This window comes from Ornithorhynchus anatinus, chromosome 4, assembly GCF_004115215.2.
Source record: "Ornithorhynchus anatinus isolate Pmale09 chromosome 4, mOrnAna1.pri.v4, whole genome shotgun sequence".
Lineage (NCBI taxonomy): Eukaryota > Metazoa > Chordata > Mammalia > Monotremata > Ornithorhynchidae > Ornithorhynchus > Ornithorhynchus anatinus.
Window position 1 is genome coordinate 43,214,150 of NC_041731.1, and position 21,282 is coordinate 43,235,431.

At 51.4% G+C, this 21,282-nt stretch overlaps 1 protein-coding gene across 11 annotated transcripts in view; it reads left to right on the forward strand.

Moving 5' to 3' along the window:
- LOC100081752 (DAB2 interacting protein) overlaps nucleotides 1-21,282 on the forward strand; it is a 349,972-nt gene that overhangs the window by 290,955 nt on the left and 37,735 nt on the right. For all 11 annotated transcript variants that reach the window (XM_029062225.2, XM_029062227.2, XM_029062226.2 and 8 more), the window contains 2 exons: nucleotides 8,395-8,493; nucleotides 9,717-10,268. In XM_029062225.2, the coding sequence (XP_028918058.1) occupies nucleotides 8,395-8,493; nucleotides 9,717-10,268 (651 nt within the window). The remainder of the gene's footprint in view (nucleotides 1-8,394; nucleotides 8,494-9,716; nucleotides 10,269-21,282) is intronic.

The window sequence follows — 21,282 nt, forward strand, 5'->3', positions numbered from 1 at the left end:
ACCTCTTCTTAATTCCCAGAATGGGAGTGACCAGGCCTCAAACCACTGGCCAACCCACAGTCTGGGCTGGAGAGATAGAAGAGCAGTAGGCACGGTGCCCAGCAGGTCAGGACTGTGCTACCCTGCTGTGAGCTGGCTGATGGGGACTGGAGAGGGGAGGAAGGGAGAGTTTCCTGGAAGCTGAATGAGATTAGGGGAAGAGGCAGCCAAGCAAGCAGGGAGGAGATTGCTGGATGACAGAACCAGGTTGCAGGGACTGTGTGTGTGTGTGTCTCCCTCTCGTACACAAGCACACTCTCTGTCTCTCTTCCCCCACACTGTTCAGTCACTCGGACCCTGGGACAGGAACTCCGAGAGAAAAGAAAACTCCTTACGAGTCCCCAGAGCTCTGCCTCACTCCTCCTAGAATTCTCCATTCGCACCATCATTTGCTTCTATCAATGAGAAGCAGTATGATCTAGTGGTTAGAGCATGGGCCTGGGAGACAGAGGCCCTGAGTTCTTATCCCAATTCTACCATTTGTCTGCCATGTGACCTCAAGCAGATCACTTAACTTCTCTGTGTCTCAGTCACTTCATCTATAAAAATGGGGATTAAATCTGTGAGCCTTACATGGGACAGAGACTGTGTCCAACCTGATTATCTTGTAACTACCCCAGTTCTTAATTCAGTACCTGGCATACAGTAAGCACCTAACAAATACCATTAAAAAAAAAAATTTAAGATGGGGTGTGTTTTCCAACTTCCGGGAAGGATACTGTGGCAGGGAGGCTGGAGGCTCCCTCTGGAGGTGGGGTTGCCTTGTTTGGGTAAATAGTTTTCTAAGATATGGGTGGGGCAAGTGCAGATAGTGCAAAGCTGCAGCTTGGAGAAGGGGTGTCCAAGGAAGCTGGACACATGGACACAAGGAACTGGACACATGGACTCAACCATGCCACTGCCAACAAGAATGTCCTCAAGATGGGATAGAAAAAAAGGCAAAAAATCCACTGGGCAGGCTAGCGGACTGACCAGATTTGGAAAGACCAGTTGATCCGGAACCTCGCAAGTCATCAGAAACTGAATAGGGGAATGAATCTGATGGTTCTGAATTCACCCAGGCTGACAGATTGCAGGGGGGACTCATGCCTCCAGAAATCCAGTCCCACCAGTAGTGGCTCCGTGGGCTTAGGACATTGGATCCAGCAGCCACGAAGACTATCCATTTAAAGGAACCACACAGATTTTGAAGGCCACCGGGGGCCTCTGAACTCACCGTGCCGCCTCCTCCCCCCGGGAAGGCTGAAGTCCCATTACACCAAGGACCCTGGCCTCAGGCACCATGGGTTGTTCATGTGGGAAAGGATCCAGCTGTGGTGTTCTCCCCTATGGGAATTTCATGCTATCTCCCAGGCCTGGCGGCCATCCCCGGGCCCCTCATCCTCAGAGACCCCAACGGCTGGATCACCGGCCACTGCACCCCCGGAGCGGTCCCACATGACCCGTCGGCAGCCTCAGCCCACAGAACCTGGATAGCAGAGGCAGAGGGGAGCTGGCAGCCCTGACTCCAGCACTCCTGGAAAGTGGAGGAGAGTGCCTCAGGCCTGGAGAAGCAGAAGTCCCTTCAAGGTATGGCACATTTACTTTGACTTTCAGTTCTCATGGCACAGGGGTTTGTGGTTCAACTCTTGCATTGTAACTTGGCTTCCATACATGTCCCCTGTAGTCCGTTTTCCCACTTTGGTCCTTGTTCCCAGGACCATTTTGGTGCTTCTAGGGTGCACCTCGTCCCACATTCAGTTATTCAGTGAATAATGCCTTGCTCTTGACGGACAGTAGGAGTTTCATCTTTCCTAGTAAAATAGCCTCCCAAATAATCCTCTTGCACGGGGATTCGGGGAAGGACCTCTGACATTAAACCAGGCTTACGAATAAGCCCACACACATACCTGCTCCCGAGGTTGTTTTAGCAGCCAGCACTCCCTCCTGAATTCCCCAGCCCATACTTATCCAAGAGTGAAATAAACACATTGAAATTCTTCACAGCTAGCTCAGGACCCAACCTGGGGTAAGTGAGAGCGTTAGTGCCAAGTGGGGAGTTCATCTGGCTAAAGGAGAGGGGTAGGTGGGGAGCCTCCAGGTCTCCGGTTGAAGAGAGGAAGTGGAGCAGAGTTCCATCAGTTCAAAGCCCTGCTCCCTCTATGTGAAACAGCCTGGCACTGCTAAAGAAAGATGGCTCCTTTCCAGCTCCAGCCAGAGACGCATATGTCTTCAGCAGATTTGTGGTTTATTTAAATTCCTGCCTCTCTTGTTATCTTGGGAGCAAGCTGGCTCTGGGCATGCTCCGCTCCCCTCCCTTCACCGTCGGGTGGGAAGCATTGGAGAATCCAGGCAGCCCCAACGTGCAGGCAGATGAGTCCTTGTTGGGGTTTGATCGTCCTGGGAGTTCTCTGGGTGGAATTTCCGGAACAACGTCCCTTCCAGGGCTGAGAACAGAAGCATGCCAAAGCGCCCTCCTTGTCCTGCTCATTCCCTCCGCCGCCCCCAGACAATTTCTCGAAAGATAAATCCCCCAGATAACTATGTTTAATTATTAGCATGATCCATCTAAGGCACAGAGCGAGTAACATCAAGAAGTTACATCAGAGAAAGGAACTAGTTTGGTCCTTTTTGCTTTCAGGGTCCCAGAACATTCATGGCCTGCTGCCCACCCTCAAGGCTTTATCCCCTTGACTGGTTTGTGGGGGTCACAGGGCAACCTCCAGCCTGGCAACTGTCTAGAGTGATTTTTTCCATTTCAGGGACATAGGGAGTTGTACCAGACTGGGGAGGAGAATAGGGTGGGAAGGCAAGGGAGAGGGTGGGAGATGTGACTCTTCTGAGATATCAGATCAGCGGTCTTTTTTCAGTGGGCTGGGAAGAAAAGGGCTGGAATCACTCCTGCAGGTGTGTGTGGGTATGTGTAGTTTTTTGTGCATCAGGGTGAATTTGTATCCAGGCATTTTGTAGTGTGTGTGTGTGTGTGTGTGTGTGTGTGTGTCCATGCGGGTGTTCGATACACGGCAGGAGTGCCTACTACGTAAGCTGTGTGATTGGATTACAGCCTTCCATGATGCTCCTATCTGAACTCCGTGACCCTGTTGGGGAAAACCCATGTTTGGGTGGCGGGTACATTTGATCATGGAGTCTGTGGATTCATTCATTCAATAGTATTTATTGAGCGCTTACTATGTGCAGAGCACTGTACTAAGCACTTGGGATGAACAAGTCGGCAACAGATAGAGACAGTCCCTGCCGTTTGACGGGCTTACAGTCTAATCGGGGGAGACGGACAGACAAGAACAATGGCAGTAAATAGAGTCAAGGGGAAGAATATCTCGTAAAAACAATGGCAACTAAATAGAATCAAGGCGATGTACATTTCATTAACAAAATTAGTAGGGTAATGAAAATATATACAGTTGAGCGGACGAGTACAGTGCTGAGGGGATGGGAAGGGAGAGGGGGAGGAGCAGAGGGAAATGGGGGGAAAAGAGGGTTAAGCTGCGGAGAGGTGAAGGGGGGGTGGTAGAGGGAGTAGAGGGAGAAGAGGAGCTCAGTCTGGGAAGGCCTCTTGGAGGAGGTGAGTTTTAAGTAGGGTTTTGAAGAGGGGAAGAGAATCAGTTTGGCGGAGGTGAGGAGGGAGGGCGTTCCAGGACTGCGGGAGGACGTGGCCCAGGGGTCGACGGCGGGATAGGCGAGACCGAGGGACGGTGAGGAGGTGGGCGGCGGAGGAGCGGAGCGTGCGGGGTGGGCGGTAGAAAGAGAGAAGGGAGGAGAGGTAGGAAGGGGCAAGGTGATGGAGAGCCTTGAAGCCTAGAGTGAGAAGTTTTTGTTTGGAGCGGAGGATGATAGGCAACCACTGGAGTTGTTTAAGAAGGGGAGTGACATGCCCAGATCGTTTCTGCAGGAAGATGAGCCGGGCAGCGGAGTGAAGAATAGACTGGAGCGGGGCGAGAGAGGAGGAAGGGAGATCAGAGAGAAGGCTGACACAGTAGTCTAGCCGGGATCTAATGAGAGCCCGTAGCAGTAAGGTAGCCGTCTGGGTGGAGAGGAAAGGGTGGATCTTGGCGATATTGTAAAGGTGAAACCGGCAGGTCTTGGTAACAGATAGGATGTGTGGGGTGAACGAGAGAGACGAGTCAAGGATGACACCGAGATAGCGGGCCCGAGAGACGGGAAGGATGGTGGTGCCATCCACGGTGATGGGGAGTCTGGGAGAGGACCGGGTTTGGGAGGGAAGATGAGGAGCTCAGTCTTGCTCATATTGAGTTTTAGGTGGCGGGCCGACATGCAGGTGGAGACATCCTGGAGGCAGGAAGAGATGCGAGCCTGAAGGGAGGGGGAGAGGATAGGGGCGGAGATGAAGATCTGCGTGTCATCAGCGTAAAGATGGTAGTCACAGCCGTGAAAGCGAATGAGTTCACCGAGGGAGTGAGTGTAAATGGAGAACAGAAGAGGGCCAAGAACTGACCCTTGAGGAACTCCAACAGTTAAAGGATGGGAGGGGGAGGAGGCGCCAGTGAAGGAGACCGAGAATGACCGGATGTGGATGGGTGGACCTCTGAGCTTGCTTCTGTGGATTTGCATATAAGGATGGGTGTTAGGTGTTTGGATTCAGGTATGCAAATATGGATGTAAAGGGGTGGCTAGGTGACTAGGTGTGTGACACCTTTTCCCAGCCCCAGGATCCCTAGGGCCTAGGGATTTCTCTCTTTTGTTGTCTGCGAGCTGCTGTCCTCTTGCCCCACACTGATGCGTGATCTGATTCCTCTCTCCAGATAGGCAGTGGTGGAGTGGGCTGGGCCGGGTCCGCCCCACCAACCTGGGATAAGCCAATCAGACCTGAGAAGACCCTGAAGGCTCTGGACAGCACCCAGCCTGACTCGGAAGGGCCCGAATCAGGCACGGGAAAGTGACACCCTAGCACATCAGAAATGTGAGAAGATGACCACAAGGCTGAACCCACCGAGATGTGGAAAACCACAGCTGGCCAGGTGTACCACTGAGTGGTAGAAGACACCTTGGGCCAGTGCCTCCCTGCAGGGCTGAAGTCAGAAAACTCAAACCAGAGGGTCATCCGTTCCCCCAGGACACTTGCCAGCCTGCCTGTTCCTCTTGGATATGGACAAGTGGGGAAGTCTAACCAGTCTAACCCTGGGAGCAGCAGGGGAGAGAGCACAGCCGTGGGCTGGACAAGAGTCTGAATGTCTCAGGGAACCTATAGAGCGACATGGATCCCCAAACCACAGATCACACCCAAGCCCGCTCCCTCAGAGAATTTCTACCCTTGGAAGGCAGAGACAGCCAGCCTGTCAACAGTACCCAAGAGCCTTGCCCCAAGCCCCAGAGGGATTTTGAAGAAAGGAAGATCTGCAAGAAGGTGGTTTGGACTCCCAAGAGGGAGCAGTGGTGGACGGTGGATGTGGCAGTTAGGAGTGGGAGCTCTTCTTGAGCGAAGACTCTGAGCAGTCTGCGAGTCAGAGCTCAGAACTTCCAGACGCTGCCCGTGATCACCCCGGACACAAGCCCAGGGTGGTGTGTTTGTGTGGACTCCGAGCCAGGCAGATTATCGGTGACCCATCCTTCTCCTTGGCCACACCACAGGCCCAGATCCTGGCCGATCACTGACCCTGGTGCCATTGTTGAATATGAACACCCCTGCGCTCTATTTGATCATTATGCATAAATGTATATGTTGGAGATGCCTTATAGAGTATGTGTAGGCTCATCTCAGGAAGTGGCCAAAGGTTTAGAGGGCTAGTGCTGTGGTAACAGGGCAGTTCAGGTGTGTCAGCTTTGGGTGGCCAGGATGCAGGGGAAAACATCTCTGGGTTTAGGATGGGGAAGTCTTCTCTGGACACCATTTTTCAGAGGTGTTAGGCCCCAGCGAGGCAGTGGGGAGGGTCTCGTTGCCTGGTCATTACTATTATTATGATTTTTGTGTTAGTTAAGCACTATGTGCCAAACACTGTTCAAAGCTCTGGAGTAGATAGAAGATAATTGGGTTGTCCCACATGGGGCTCACATTCTTAATCCCCATTTTACAGATGAGGTAACTGAGACACAGAAAAGTTAAAAGGCTTGCCCAAGGTCACACAGCAGACAAGTGGTGGACCCGGGATTAGAACCCACATCCACTGTCCCAATTCCGTGCTATTTCCACTAAGCCACGCCTCGTCTCTACCCTGCTTACCTGTCCTGGGAGGGAAAAAGGATCACCACCCCATCTCCCTGCCACCCTGAGGCACCCAGAGACTCCATTTTTCACTGCCCAGAGGTGAGGGCTACTAGAAGGAGTTAGATTCTGCTCAGCCTCCTGAGACCAGTCCCGATGGCTCTAGTTGGATGATCCTGTGACCCCCAAGTGGAACATTAGGCCTGGGCGGCTGGAGTAAGGCAGAAAGTGCCTCTTCTCCTAAAACAGCCCAATGCTGTCCCCTGAGTGAGAAATGGAGGGGCCAGGGGCTCCTATGGTAGAACGTGAAGCACAAATTCCAGGAGCTACGCAGCATCTGGGAACTTGAAGGTTCTTAGAACCTCAGGTTTGAGAGAACTGTCCAGAGGTTGGGGTGACCTTCCTCCTGCCCTTCACCCAGATGAAGGAGGCTGGAAATTTCTGTAGAAGCCACAGGAGCTCTGGATAACACAGGGCAGGGTTGCAGCATGGCTTAGTGGATAGAGCATGGGCCTAGGAGTCAGAAGGTCATGGGTTCTAATTCCAGCTCCGCCACTTTTCTTCTCTGTGACCTTGTGTGACCTTGGGCAAGTCACTTAACTTCTTTGTGTTTTGGTTTCCTCATCTGTAAAATGGGGATTAAGACTGAGCCTTATGTGGGACGGGGACTGTGTCCAACCCGATTATCTTGTATAATAATAAAAATAATAATAATTGTAGTATTTAAGTGGTTACTATGTGCAAAACACTGTTCTAAGTGCTGGGGTTGATACAAAGTAATCAGGTTGTCCCATGTGGGGCTCACACTCAATCCCCATTTTATAGATGAAGTACCTGAGGCCCAGAGAAGTTAAAGTGACTTGTCCAAAGTCACACAGCTGACAAGTGGTGGAGCCGGGATTGGAACCCATGACCTCTGACTCCCAAGCCCGTGCTGTTTCCACTAGCCCAGCGCTTAGAACAGTGCCAGGCACATAGTAAGCACTCAACAAACACTATAATTATTATGATTATTATTAGAAAGAAGGAGAAAAACTAGGGCATTTCATCAGAGCCCTCTCCACCCCAACCTTGCACACGGGCAGACAAGTGTAATTTCGCTTCTCTGCCCTGCTGGGCTGGGTTTTTTGTTTGTGTATTTTTAAATGGAATTTCATGAAGTGCTTACTAAGCACTGGAATAGGTAAGTGGAAGCTAGTAAGATTTGAAACAGTCCATATCCCATGGAGCTCACAGTCTTAATCCCCATTTTACAGATAGAGTAACTGAGGCAAAGAGAAGTGATATGACTTGCCCAAGGTCATCCTGCAGACACATGGCAGAGCCAGAATTAGAATCCAGGTCCTCTGACTCTTAGGCCTTCGCTCTTTCCATTAGGCACGCTACTTCTTGGGGGTTGTTCAGGGACCTTCAGCTTCTTAGACTCAACCACAGTGAAATGGAGGGGTGGGATTGAAATGGAGGGGTACAGGAGACAAAGGCAGAAGTGGAGGGGTGGGAGTATGGGAGAGGACAAAGAATCTGGCTTGTAGGGAACATGCTGTCAAAAAAATCTCTAGAAAGATGCCTGAAGTGAGCTTACTCTTTTGGAGAGATTAGTATCCCCCAGGACCCAAACTTCCCTGTCCTAAGGCTGGCTGATGCCAACACTGGAACTAGCTAGAGAAGAGAGGAGTAGGACTATTAGTACCATCTATTGCCCACACCTTTGGTGCAGTGAAATGAACTAGGTCCTTGGGAAGCTTGGAACAATCGCAGAAGCCCAATAGGCATTCTGCTGGGCCCTTCAAGAAATAATCCCCAGCTCTAGTCCCTGCTCTGCCACTTGCCTGCTGTGTGACCTTGGACAAATCACTTCACTCCTCCATGCCTCAGTTTCCTTTCTGCTGTAAAAGGGGCATTCAATTCTTGTTGTCACTTGTTCTTAGACTGTGATCTTCACGTGTGGCCAGGACTGTGTCCGACCTGATTATCTTGTATCTACCCCAGTGCTTAGTTCAGTGCTTGGCCCACAGTAAGCACCTAACAAAAACCAAAATAATATTATTAATTTTAGCCCTTGTCGGGACAGGACTGTGTCTGACCTGACTATCTCATATATACACTGCTACCTAGTGCAGTTCTTGGCACATAGTAAGTCCTTAACAAATGCCACAGTTATTATTATAATCAAACTCATCATCATCTTTCCCATGCAGGTGACTACTTCCTCGGGGAGTAAATGCTTTTCCTGTCGGTCTGCGGCCGAACGAGACAAATGGATGGAAAACCTGCGGCGGGCGGTGCACCCAAACAAGGTAGCGGCTGGGGCTGATGACCCCAAGCCCGACATCTTTCTTCCCACCATTCCCCTCCCTGCTTCCTCCTTAGAGGCTGTGGCAGAGGAGAGACATATGGCAGGATGTTTATGAGGGTTGGACTGTCTCCTCTGCCTCCCCCTGTCACTTTTCTGCCTGTGATGCTGCTTCCAGGAAGTTTCTGCTTTTTCCCCAGCCATCAACCTGTGCCAGAACGGCTGAGTGAGGGACATTTTGACTGCCAGCCTGACTTCATGCAGTCAGTACCAGGCCAGAGAGGGAAAATGAGGTTCGAAACCACAGATTTATCACCTCAGCAGGGTTGGGGGCACTGTGGTGTCTCCTCCCCAAATAGCTGTAGGAATAAATGATGCCTGGGAAGGAGGCCGAGAGAGACAAAAAGGCCCCTGGAGAGCCCTGCTAAGCCAGGCCCCCGGGATTCTGATCCGGCTCCAGTGGCCACACCTCAGTGGCATTTCTCTCTCCACATTGACTATGATGGCACCATCACACCCCCTGTGTGCCTTCTTTGTGCTCTCCCTTGGGAGGGTGGCCAGGAAATGAGTCAAGTAGCCCCTGGTGCCTCTTCCCAGAAGAGATTGCATTTCAGACAGATCAATTGCCTGGATAACTCTTCCCTGCAGCCCTCCTGCAAAGGATTAGAAACATCTCTCCTTGCCTCCCCCAGTGGATGACAAGAGGTGAGGCAAGTTACAAGCCCACAGTACCAGCCAAACCCCTTAATAATGAGAAACAGATATCCCTCAACATCCTACTTCACCCACCCTAACAGGGGATAGTTTGGAGGGAAGCCCACCACCTCATCTGCACAAATAGAAAGGGGTGGTCCTGTAGAATGAAAATACCACAGAGCTCCTGTGATGTTTTATTACACCCTGGTTAGCAATGCACAGGGAAATAGTGTGTTTTCAATCTGTAGGCATTGGCCCAGGTCTCATATGAGTTGGCTGCTGGAGACAGCAGGCAAGAGGCTAAATGGTATCTTGGAGGGAGAAATTCACTTATGTAGTAAAGTTATGTAAATTCTTGAGTGCCATTGTGGTCTTAAAGCGCTATAGAATCAAGCCACTGGGTTCTTGGGTCCTTCAAATATAAGGAACTTGATTTGGGTGCATTTGGAACTTGCTTAAAGGGTTCTGGGGACTGGGTGGCTTCGTTCCCCCAAACCCACATGACCTTTCTCCCATATCCGGTGATTTCAGGACAACAGCCGGAGGGTGGAACACATGCTGAAACTGTGGATTATCGAGGCCAAGGACCTTCCGGCGAAGAAGAAATACTTGTGCGAACTGTGCCTGGATGATGTCCTGTATGCACGGACTACCTGCAAGTTGAAGACGGACAATGTCTTCTGGGGGGAGCACTTTGAGTTCAACAACCTGCCGTCCCTCAAGAACATCACGGTGCACCTGTACAAGGAGACGGACAAGAAGAAGAAGAAGGACAAGAACAATTACATTGGGCTGGTGAACCTGGCGGTGGGCTCGGTCTCAGGGCGGCAGTTTATCGAGAAGTGGTACCCGGTGGTCACCCCGCCCAACAAGGGCAAGGCCCCAGGCCCAATGATTCGCATTAAGAGCCGCTACCAGACCATGAGCATCCTGCCCATGGAGATGTACAAGGAGTTTGCCGAGTACATCACCAACAACTACCTGGTGCTCTGCTCCGTGCTGGAGCCCGTGCTGAGCGTGAAAAACAAGGAGGAGATGGCGTCAGCACTGGTACATATTCTGCAAAGCACTGGGAAGGCAAAGGTAATCTCTCCCCTTATTTCCCACAGGGGGCCCGGTCTCCCACTGGTTGGCAAGCTCCTCCCTTCTTCTCATGGTCTTCGTGTCCTTTCCTCTTCCCTGGGGGGCTGCAGGGAGCAGTCTTCACCCCTTTCCTGGCACAAACTGTTACCCAGATCAAAGCCAGAGGGACTCTGAGAGAGGTGGAGGAGGCAGGGTGTGGCTCAGTCTCAAGGGTCAGCAAACCCCCACCGTGCATGAGGCAACCCATTGCTCTGGCCTGGGGGTGGGAGGGGAGAGGGGAAGGAAGAGAGAGAGAGAAGGTGGTGGGGAGAGAGCTAACATCGGTCTCTGTTCAGAGAAGCAACAGTGATGGTCACTCTGGGCGGTGCTCTCTTGAATCTTGAAAGAGGTCACGTCTGTCCCAGCAGCCCTGCTGGCACCAGCCTCCCTGAAGGGGGAGGGAGGAGCAGACAGGGGCAAATGTTGAGATGCTATACCACATTGAACGGCCCCGATGTATTGCTATTGTTTTTGTCTGTCTCCCCCGATTAGACTGTAAGCCCGTCAAAGGGCAGGGACTGTCTCTATCTGTTACCGATTTGTACATTCCAAGCGCTTAGTACAGTGCTCTGCACATAGTAAGCACTCAATAAATACTATTGAATGAATGAATAAATCTAGGAAGGCTTTCCCTGAGAGGTGGGCTTTGAGCTGCAGCCCCCCTTGGGCCTGTGAACCCAAAGACTCTGTCCTATCTCCCAGGGTCCAGACAAGAGGCCATGAGTTCCCCACCCTTTTTGGGGTTAGGAGTTTTGTGCAGGGAGCCATGGAAATGAATGAGAGGTCATTGGCTCTGCTGCTAGAGACTGTGAGTGCCTGTGACTGTGGAGGAGGATGCTGTTTTGGCTGGTGAAGTTGGGAGATGTGTGCTACTTCTCTGGCCGAACAGCAGCCGTTTTCACCGGCTCTGGTAGTTGCTAAATGCTGGCAGTTGTAAATGCGTTAGGGTCCCCTTTTCCTGGTTGGCCAGCGGAAAATGCCTTTTAATCCTATAATGCAGTGTGGATGGATGAAGAGGGATTCTGCCTTGGCCTGAGACCCAAGGTTCCCAGGAGTCCAGTGAGCAGGCCCCTGCAGTTGTCCTGGAGCCACCTGTGTGGGGATGGTGGCCTATGGAAGCCACAGTGTTATGCCCACACACACACATACACACCCGACACCCCTCCTCCCCCACCTTCTACTCCCCTAGGCTGCTGCAGGAGGTAGGATCTCTCAGGGCAGGTTTTTCATTCATTCAATAGTATTTATTGAGTGCTTACTATGTACAGAGCACTGTACTCAAACTGTAGGTTTTGGCAGGGGTTATTGGAGGGGCAGAGCCAGGGCAGGGCTACTGGGCTCATCCCCACCTAGAGGGGTGGCAGGAGATTTCCTTTGTGACATGGGCCTATCATGAGAGCGGAACAGAGTGATCGACCCCAGCACCCTGGGTGCCTATGAACACTGCGTAATCCCCCCAATCCACAGGTGATCCTGGAGAAAGAAGCCCTCCATATTGGAGCTGTGGGAGTTTGAATTGGTCCAGAAGTTGTCTCAGGTCTCATTTGCAGCTGGCACAGCTGCACAAGCACAGTATTTTTGTATTTAAGCAGCTGTCCCCTGACTGCTGAGACCTGTAGTTCCAGGATACCACGGTAACAATTAGGACTGTGTACAAAGCAGTGGGCCCCAACTGCCGGACTGCAGCACTCTCTGCTTCTCTGGGAGGACTGCCCAGGGTCCATTTCCATATGTGGGGAAAAAAGCTTGGTTTGGTGGAAGTGGGGGGTGTCCTGTTGAAGAGTTACCACGACATCCCTGGCCTTAGGCCTGGGAAAGGCTAGGTCAGAATAAGGCCCAAGCCCCTGGCTCCTAGGGCTCTGCTCATTTCAGTTTGGGACTGGGAGCTTCTTGGGAACTTGTCCCACTCTCCCCCTGGGCAGCCCACATCTCAAGGCCAGAATTGCCCATTCCAGATCCCCTGGCGTGCCTGAGAGGCCTGGCCTGGGGAATTTGGAAATCCTCCCTGCCCACCATCCTCTTCTGCACCTCTTCGGATGGATGCTATCCAGGGCAGGTGGCCTGTGGCCAGAGAATATCCTCATGTTGAAATGGCAGTGAGACGGAGACAGGTGAGAGGAGAGGTGGACGGAGAGAAAAGGAAGGGTGGAGACCTCAGAAACAGTAGTCCCAAGGACCAGGACATAAGGAAGCTATCCAAACTCCCCCGGCAGTCTCTCTGCCGTCCAGCCCCCATGCTTGACCCTGGGGCTACCATGGGCCAAAGAAGGCCATCATTAGGAACAGACATTGGCCACTGAGACTAGCCATCCAGCTGCCACAGCCTCTACAACTGCCAGCAGAGGGGAATGAGAGTGGAGAGTGGGATTGGGCCTTGAAGAGGAGGCCGGCTAAGCAGCTCTCGGTTTCTCCAAGTGACAGCTGGCTCATTGTTCCCATTGGTCTCATGTCCTGTTCTCCTGGCTGGGGTGAGGGACGGAATCCTGGAGTCCGTGGAATGGAGGGTCCCCCGTCCGTGCTTGTAAGGAGAGGTTGCCCCTCCATCCCCATCCCTTACCTGGTTTTCCCAGTGTCTCTTGGGCCGTGCAGTTTAGGATTTGGAACATCTGGACTCAAGGTAAAGTAGCCAGCAGTGTCTCCTTTCATCAACACAGATGGATCAGGGGTAGGCCAGAACCAAGCCTGTGGCAGAGAAGGAAACTGCAGGCTCTGAGCCGCAGCTGAGGAGAAAAGGAGATCAGGGAAGGACTTCCCATCCACCCCATCAGTGGCCAGAGATTTGGCTTTGATCCAGGCAGGATGGCTGGTCTGCTCAGAAGGTCTTGAGAGAACTTAATGTGATGAAAGGGGTGGGTGTGTCAACGGCATTCATCTATTCTGTTGGTCTGTTCTCTCCGCTGGAGAAAACTGGATTTTTTTTTTTTTGTTACTCTCCACTGCGTCTCAGAGTGGCAGCCTCCAGACCTGGTATTCATTCGTTCATTCAGTTGCATTTATTGAGCGCTTGAGTGCAAAGCACTGTACTAAGCACATAGAATACAGTATACTAATAAACAGACACATTCCCTGCCCTCGGCGAGCTAGTCCAACTGGGCAGCCCTGGGTGGTGGGGGAATGGCAGTCCCATAAATGCAGCCTTCTGAGATGCCACGACCTGAATGTTTGAGAAGCAGAGGGAATATGAGAAACAGCATGTCCTAGGGAAAAGAGCACAGGACTAGGATTCAAAGTTTCTGGGTTCTAATCCTGTGTCTAACACTTGCCTGTTGTGTGACCATGGGCAAGTCACTTAACTTTTCTGTGCCTCAGTTACCTCATCTGTAAAATGGGGATTTAATGTTTGCTTTTCCCTCCCCCTTATACTGTGAGGACCTTGTGGGATAGAGTCTGTGCCAGATGAATAGTATTGTATTTACCCCAGCACTCAGTTCATTGCTCAGCACGTAGTAAGTGCTTAACAAGTACCACATTTATTATCATTATTTTTATTATTTCCTCACATTCACCTTTGGTGAGTGACTCGAGGGGTAGAAGCTGAGATAGATGTCCTGGTGTGGTTATCCCTGAGATTACTGGGAGTGACTTTCTGTGGATCCTCTTCCTTCCTTCACTCTCCTAAACACCACCCCACATCCCCCAGAGTTAAATCTGGTTGGGAAAGGCCTCTCCACAGTCACTGTTGTCATCCCTCCCTAATACCCCTTGTTCCCAGCAGCGTATTCCAAACACACACCTGGTGTCTGGCTCAACTGGGTTTGGGGTTGTCTCTCTGACCATAGCACTCACTCATTCTCCCTAGAATTTCCTCTGGCCAAACTCCCATCACACCAATTCCCAATTCCCTGAATCACGGTCTTAACAAGAGGCAGGCAGCAATGTGAGGAGCGGGGAAGGAGGATTGTTTGTCAGGTGAGTGCAGATGTGTGTCTCACCAGCCTGCTGTTACCTGCTCATTATTGCAGATTTAGGAGAAGTTGCGTGAGAGGTAATGGGCCACAACATGCCTGGGGGGGCTTTCAGCTGGATCTGGATCCTTGGGAGAGGGATCTAGGCACTGAGTAGTGCTCTTTGCCTGTTCTTCTGCCTTGTAAGGGGCAAGTCATCCAGCCCCTACCTCTATTTCCCCAGCTGTGAAATGGGGTTGTTAGTAATGGATTCCCTGTTCACAGAACTTAAACGGGACTCTGGGACAACCCCGTCAGGTGGTGGGAGGCAGGGAGAGTAGCCTCTGGAAGGCAGTCAGGCTGTGGCCTACTGGCTCCTGGAGCAGCTTGGTGGGGGGCAGGAGGGAGAGATGGGAGGAGAAAAACTGGAACCCTCCTGCCAGGAACCAGCCTGAGGTTCAAACTGATATGTACAGAGGGAGTGAGGCTGTGCCTGGAATGGGGTCTGCTTTGGGTTTTGTACTTTTCTACCTCACTTTCTCATTGATGAGCTCCCTTGTCCTCATTACAGTTCTGGGAGGCAAGGAGGGGCTGAAAATATTATCTCCATATTCCAGATGGAAAACCAGTCCTAGAGAGGTTGACAGACTTGCTGGTTGACGGCGGTAGAGCTGGGTTGATTACCCAGGCTCCCAGAGCCCTTACCTGTCCTGGACTGTTGAGTCAGCTCATCCCCAGCCTCCAAAATGTAAGGAAGGCTCATGGATCTTCCCAAGCCCCTACACAAATCTTCCTGGGAAAGAAAGTTGCAGCATCGAAATGGGAATTGTGGTAAATAATAATAATAATGTTGGTATTTGTTAAGCACTTACTATGTGCCGAGCACTGTTCTAAGCGCTGGGGTAGACACAGGGGAATCAGGTTGTCCCACGTGGGGCTCACAGTCTTAATCCCCATTTTACAGATGAGGTAACTGAGGCACAGAGAAGTTAAGTGACTTGCCCACAGTCACACAGCTGTATGTTGAAAACCCATCTAGCAGCAGTGGGCCAGAGGTGCTCTTGGGGCATTACTAACCCCTTCCTGACCCTGAGGATTCATCTCACTGATCTTAGCTTTTCTAAATCTGTGGTCTGGTTAATTATTCCTTTAATAAGATGAGTCCTTTTTCACCAACAGTTGCCCGCTGGAAATGGAGAAGGGCTGGGAGGGAATAGATATGAAGGAGGGGAGGATGTGATGGTATTGTCGTGGTTGTGGTGGCACTGAGGCAAAGATGATGAGATTGTAGCAGGGATGGTAGCATTGCAGCAGATGTCATGGATTGTGGTGTGGGTCGCATTGTGTAAGCGTGGTAACACTTTGGCAGATGTTGGCATTATGGTATACATAGTAGCATTGTGGTGGGTATGGTGGCATTGTGGCAGATGTGAACACTCTGAGGAGATAAAGTGAGACATTTCTGTGGCATCTCTGAACAATCCATTCCACTCTCATCCACAGTTTGCCTTTGAAGAAAGGTCAGGTGGAGTTTTGGGGTGGAGTTTTAGTGATGGCCCCGTGGCTGAGGCCCTGAGGAGCAAGTGGCACCCTAATGGGGCAGTTGCCAGGTCCTCCCCTTCATTTTCTACAGGGCCTTCAGCAAGTCCCAGTATCTGAGCAGGCCAATGGCTTAAGCCTTCCACCCCAAGGCAAAAACAAAACTCAAGGAATGGAAGGCTGGGCCTCACAGCCCAGGCCCTCTTGCCCCTGAGAATGGAATCATCCATTGTGAAGGGACTCGCTGGGAATTTTTCCCAAGGGAAAGCACAAGAAACGGGTCCCAGAATTGCCACCAATGAGTCAAAGAATTTGCTATGATGTTGCTGGATCTACCTTCGGAGGTAAGGCCAGAGAGTATGGGGTGAAGGAAAAAATAGGGCCTGACCACTCTGACTTTGGTGAGAGGGTGTCGGGGGGAGTGCAGTGTTCACGTATACTGTCCCATCTCCCCTGCCAGATTGTCACTCCCTCGAGGGCTTCTGTTTTCCTTTGCCCAGAATCAATTGATAGTATTTACTGAGTGCTTTCCGCATGCAGACCACTGTAGTAGGTGCTTGGGAGAAGACAATACAGTTGAGTTAGTAGGCATAATCCCTGTCCACAAGGATCTTGAGACCCAGCATAGGTTTCTGCCCTCTAGTGAGAGCTCAGGACAGGCTGGTAATTTACAAAACTGCAAACTGGCCGGTGGCTTAGAACTGGATTTTCCCTATGGTCTCTGGGGTGGCCTGAGAACAAGAGATCCAGTTTGTGGGTGCTGCTCATTGGTTCATTGTTTTCCTATGTGTTGCGTGTGTTTTTCTAAGACCCACGTCCTGGGTTTGTACAGATAGCACCTGCCAGGTTTGTGTGCGTGTGTACATGCCTGTGTGAGTGTACACACACACACACACTCTCTCTCTTTCCCAGGTTCTCTCTGCCAGCAAAGGCTCAAATTCTCCAGCTTCAGCTGCCCCTCTGAAAAAAATGTGGTTGCAGCAGGAAGCCTATTAAGCAATGTAATTGAGCAATTACGAGCATGCCTTTTTTTTTTAATTGTCACTACCTTACAGGAGACTTGGTGGTAAATGAAATACACTTCTACCTCGACCCCACTGAGTGGTCACTAATTGCTGTGGTGCTTTGAGGACAGGCAGGGAGAAGCACAGCAGAGGTCTGAATATGAGACCCAGCCCCAGGGCAGAGAAGGGCAGGAGAATTATGTCCTGGCTGGGCCACTCCATGCAGTACCCAAGGGGTCAGGACCAGGGCCAGAGCTGCCCATAAAGCCATGGGCAAGACTGGAATTCTGCGGGCCGCTGGTGCTGGAGGCAGACACAGACTCATTAGGCAGCCTGGTTAAAGCTGCCACTTGAACAGCCTGATCCCAGGAATGACTCTCTCCTCCTGAGCTCATGGCCCTCTAACTCTCCACATCCCAGGGAATCTTTCAGGCAGGTTAGTTAAGATAACCATCATGGGAATTGGATTTGTCTCTATGCTGCCCTTAGATTCCTCAGATGGCCAGACCCGTCAAAGGCCAGTCAGTCCATCTCCCTGCCTCTGGACACTCATCAACCAATCAGTTGTATTCATTGAGTGATTACTGTGTGCAGAGCACTCTCTTAAGGGCTTGGGAGAATTCAGTATAACAGAATTGGTAGACACAATCCTTGTCCACAGTGAGCTTTCAGGGGGAGACAGATATTAATATAAATAAATAATGGATATAATTGATGCAGACATTACTGATCTGAACGATGGCTCTCTCCAGGTCTTAAGGGCCCAGTCTTCCCGGAAGGGGAATCCACAGATTCCCACACTGATCAACTGGTCTAGGGAAGAAGGTTACTCTGTAGGTCTGTCTGATCGGAATTTCTGCCACTGCTTCTGGAGTATAGAGATGTATCGGTCACTCAGTAGTACTTACTGAATGCTTACTCTATTTAGAGCACTGTACTAAGTGCTTTGGAGAGAGTACAGTAGACTAGCAAGGAGGCAGAGGCTAAAATAAATTACAGGTAAGGGGAGCAAAGGAGTTTAAAGACATAGACAAACGTTCCTCTACTGGCAGGCCGATGACCAATGGTGAAGCAAAAGCAGCTCACATCCTGCCTCTGTCCTGGAACTCCCTCCCGCTTCATAACAGACAATCATTATCCCTACCTTCCGATCCTTATTAAAATCACATCTTCTCCAAGAAGCCTTCCCTGACTAAGCCCTCATTTCCTCTTCTCCCATTCCTTTCCATGTTGTCCTTGCACTTGAGTAGGCCCCCTTTATTCACCTCATCTCAGACCCATGGTATTTATGTACATAATTAATAACTATGATATTTGTTGAGTGCTATGTCCCAGGCACTGTTCTAAATGCTGGGGTAGATGCAAGGTAATCAGGTTGGATACAGTCCCTTTGCCAGATGGGGCTCAAAGTCTTAGTCCCCATTTTACAGATGAGGTAACTGGCACAGTAACTGAGGCACAGAGAAGTTAAGTGACTTGCCCAAGGTCACTCCGCAGACAAGTGGCGGAGCCACGTTTAGAACGCACATCCTCTGACTCGCAAGCCCGTGCTTTTGCCACTAGGCCATGCTGCATATCCATCATTTCTTCATATTAATATCTGTCTCCCCTACTAGACTGTAAGCTCCTTGTGGACAGGGAGGTTGTCTATTAACTCTGCTGTACTGTACTCTCACAGTGCTTTAATATAGCGCTCTGCACACAGTAAGCACTCAATAAATACAATTGATTGATTGGTTGCTCTGCTGGGGGACCACTGTGAAGGAAGCTCTCCTTGGGTGGGTGAGGCCCCTCCCAAGGCCTTTGACAGGGCATTCTCCATCTAGGCAGAGGCAGAGAGGATGCATGCAATGGGAGCTGCCCATCACTCAGCAGCTTGGATGATTCCCACCTCCGCCCTGCCACCCAGGACAGGCTGGCCCGGCCTCTGCAGTTTCCACTAAGTCAGTATTTCCATTCCGAGTGCCGAACTTCAGGCTGACATACCTCCACTACAAAACCCCTACTATCCTAGCTCTGTGGTGCCTTCAGCAGTCCCAGCCTGGGAGTCCACTTTGGCTCCAGGCTCTGGGAAATACATCAACCCAGATTGGTAGCCCAGGAGGCGGAGGAAAAGTGTCTCGGAAAGGTTGATGCCTACGGTGACTGTTCTCTGGCCTCTAAACGTGCCAGCCGACTTTGATTTACTAGACTGACATTTAGGCAGGAGCTGAACTCAGCAAAACAAATGCACTGATCACCCGACACTAGTCTCTTGGGGAAGACTGAAAGTCCAGCTAGAGGCCACTTGATAACTCTTCAGCCAGCTCAGGGCAGGAGAAGCTCAACACTTGGCCTTGTTTGGTCAGGGAAACCCTTGTTCTAGATTTGAGAGGCCAGTTCCATATCTGTGCATCACAGACTCATCTGGGTCGGGTTAAAGGCACATCTCTTCTCTCTCCCCGAGTGGCAGCAGCCCCCCATGATGCTCTCTAGGGTAGGGGGCCCGGGGGCTCGGACCACAGAGCAGATCCCAGGGAGAGTGTCCCCATTCCCGAGTCCCACACCGGCCTCCTGCTGGGAATCTGGCCTCTACCAGGAAAGCCCCCCGCAAGTGTCAACTCCTCAGCCGCTAGCCCACCACGGGGAAGGAAGAGAAGGCTCAGCCCCCAGCTTGTTCCCCAACCACAGACTTGCAACAGGGTCCCAGCCAGGTCGGAGCCCAGCAGTTACCTAAATTTGCCCAGTTGTAACCACTAGCTCAGCTTGTCACAGGGCATGCCAAGTCCCAATGGTGATCCCAGGGCTCAGACCTTTGACCCATGTCCCATTCTGATGGTCTTCCCAGCCAACCAGAGCCCAAGCATCAGAGAGGCTGATCTCTCTGTACCCTGAGGTGGAGGGTACCCACTACCAGGGTGAGGGTGTGAGCTGGGCTGGGACAGGCATCCTTGGTCCTTGGGGTGCTCCACCCCTTTGCTCCAGTGGCCCCAGACCCTTAAGGATCGGACCGTGTGCTCCAGCTGTTCTTTTAGCAGTGAAGGGATTTGTAGAGGATAATGAATTAAGTGATTTAATTCAAGGTTTTAGGCAGCTTGAAGCAGTTAGTGGGCCTGTGAGGGGCTTACTCACTCCTTTATGTCATCTAGTTATTAAATGGGGATATTTAGATCCCTGCTTCAGTGCTGCCGCTCAGCTCTTATCTCCAGGCCTGCCCATGCTCAGTAGACCTTCAGGAGCCTTTCCTCCTGACCTTTCCCCCTACATAGCTCCTCTGGAGTAAGGGAGGGGGTTGGGAAAGGTAGGTCTTAGAAAAATGACCTGTAATCTTATTACCTTTATCAGTGAAATCCTCCTAAGGTGAAGCCAATCCCATTAGTCAGCCTTAGGAACCTTATTTTTTCAAAGTCAATCGGCCCAGCCATCACTCAGCCCCCTAGAACATTAGCAACAATGAACCTCAACATCCTCAGAGGTTGTTGGCTGGCAGCCTTGGGTCAGAATGGCTTGCTGGGCCACCTCCTGAATGCCTATGGCCCCGATCAGAGTGAGAGCACTCCAGGCTGTTCCTGAATGCCTATGGCCCTGATCAATAACAGAGTGGCTCACGCCTACTCCTGAGAGCCAGTGGCCCTGGTCAGAGTCAGAATGACTTGGGCCTGCTTCCGAGTGTCCTTGGCCCTGGTTAGAATCAGAATGACTTTGGTCTACTCCCGAGTTCCTGAGATCCTGGTCAGAGTCAGAATGGCTCACTCAGGCCCATTCCTGAGTGCCTCACTGCCCTGGTCAGAATCAGAGTGGCTCAGGTCTGCTTCTGTGTGCCCATGGCTGCCAGTTAGAATCAGAGCGGTTTGGGTATGCTCCTGAATACCTGCGGCCCCAGTCAATGAGAGCGCGGCTTGGGCCTGCTCCTGAGGACCTGTAGCCCCGGTCAGAATCAGAGCAGCTCCCTTGGGCCTGCTCCTGAGTGCCCACGGCTGAGTGCCAAGTGTCTTATGGTCAACAGGCCCCTCCCTTGGTGACAGTCGGCCACACGTGGCCCTGGGATTAAGGAGGAAGAAGAGCACCCAGTGGAGAATACTGGCTCCTCTCAGAAAATTCTTCCTCCTGGAAATCCTTGTGGAGAGGCTCATCCTCCACCTCCTGACAACTGAAGCGTGTTTTCCAGCTCCCTCACTCTGCCTCTGTGAGGGTTTTTCTGGAAGATGCTGCCACCCCTGGAACCTCTCCCCTTATGCTTTCTGCCAGTGCAAAGTGACAAGCTGGACAAGCTGCACATGCTAGGAACCTCAAAGCCTGGCTTCCCTCGCCACTGCAATGAGGACAGATGCCTCTTGCTTCTAGGCCGAAGAGCTATGTAGCACGTATGCCCCTACCATTGTGCCTGGAAGCCGAGCTGGGAATCACTTACCCAGAAAGAACCAACCTTGGAGATCACTTAGTTGTAAAATCTGAATCTTATCATCCTCCTGCCCAAATCAGCCATTGCTGGATGGGGGCCCGGAGGGTGCCAGGTGGAGCTGGGGGCCCAGGACTCCCTGTTTGGTTGGCTTTGATTTTGCTTCTGTA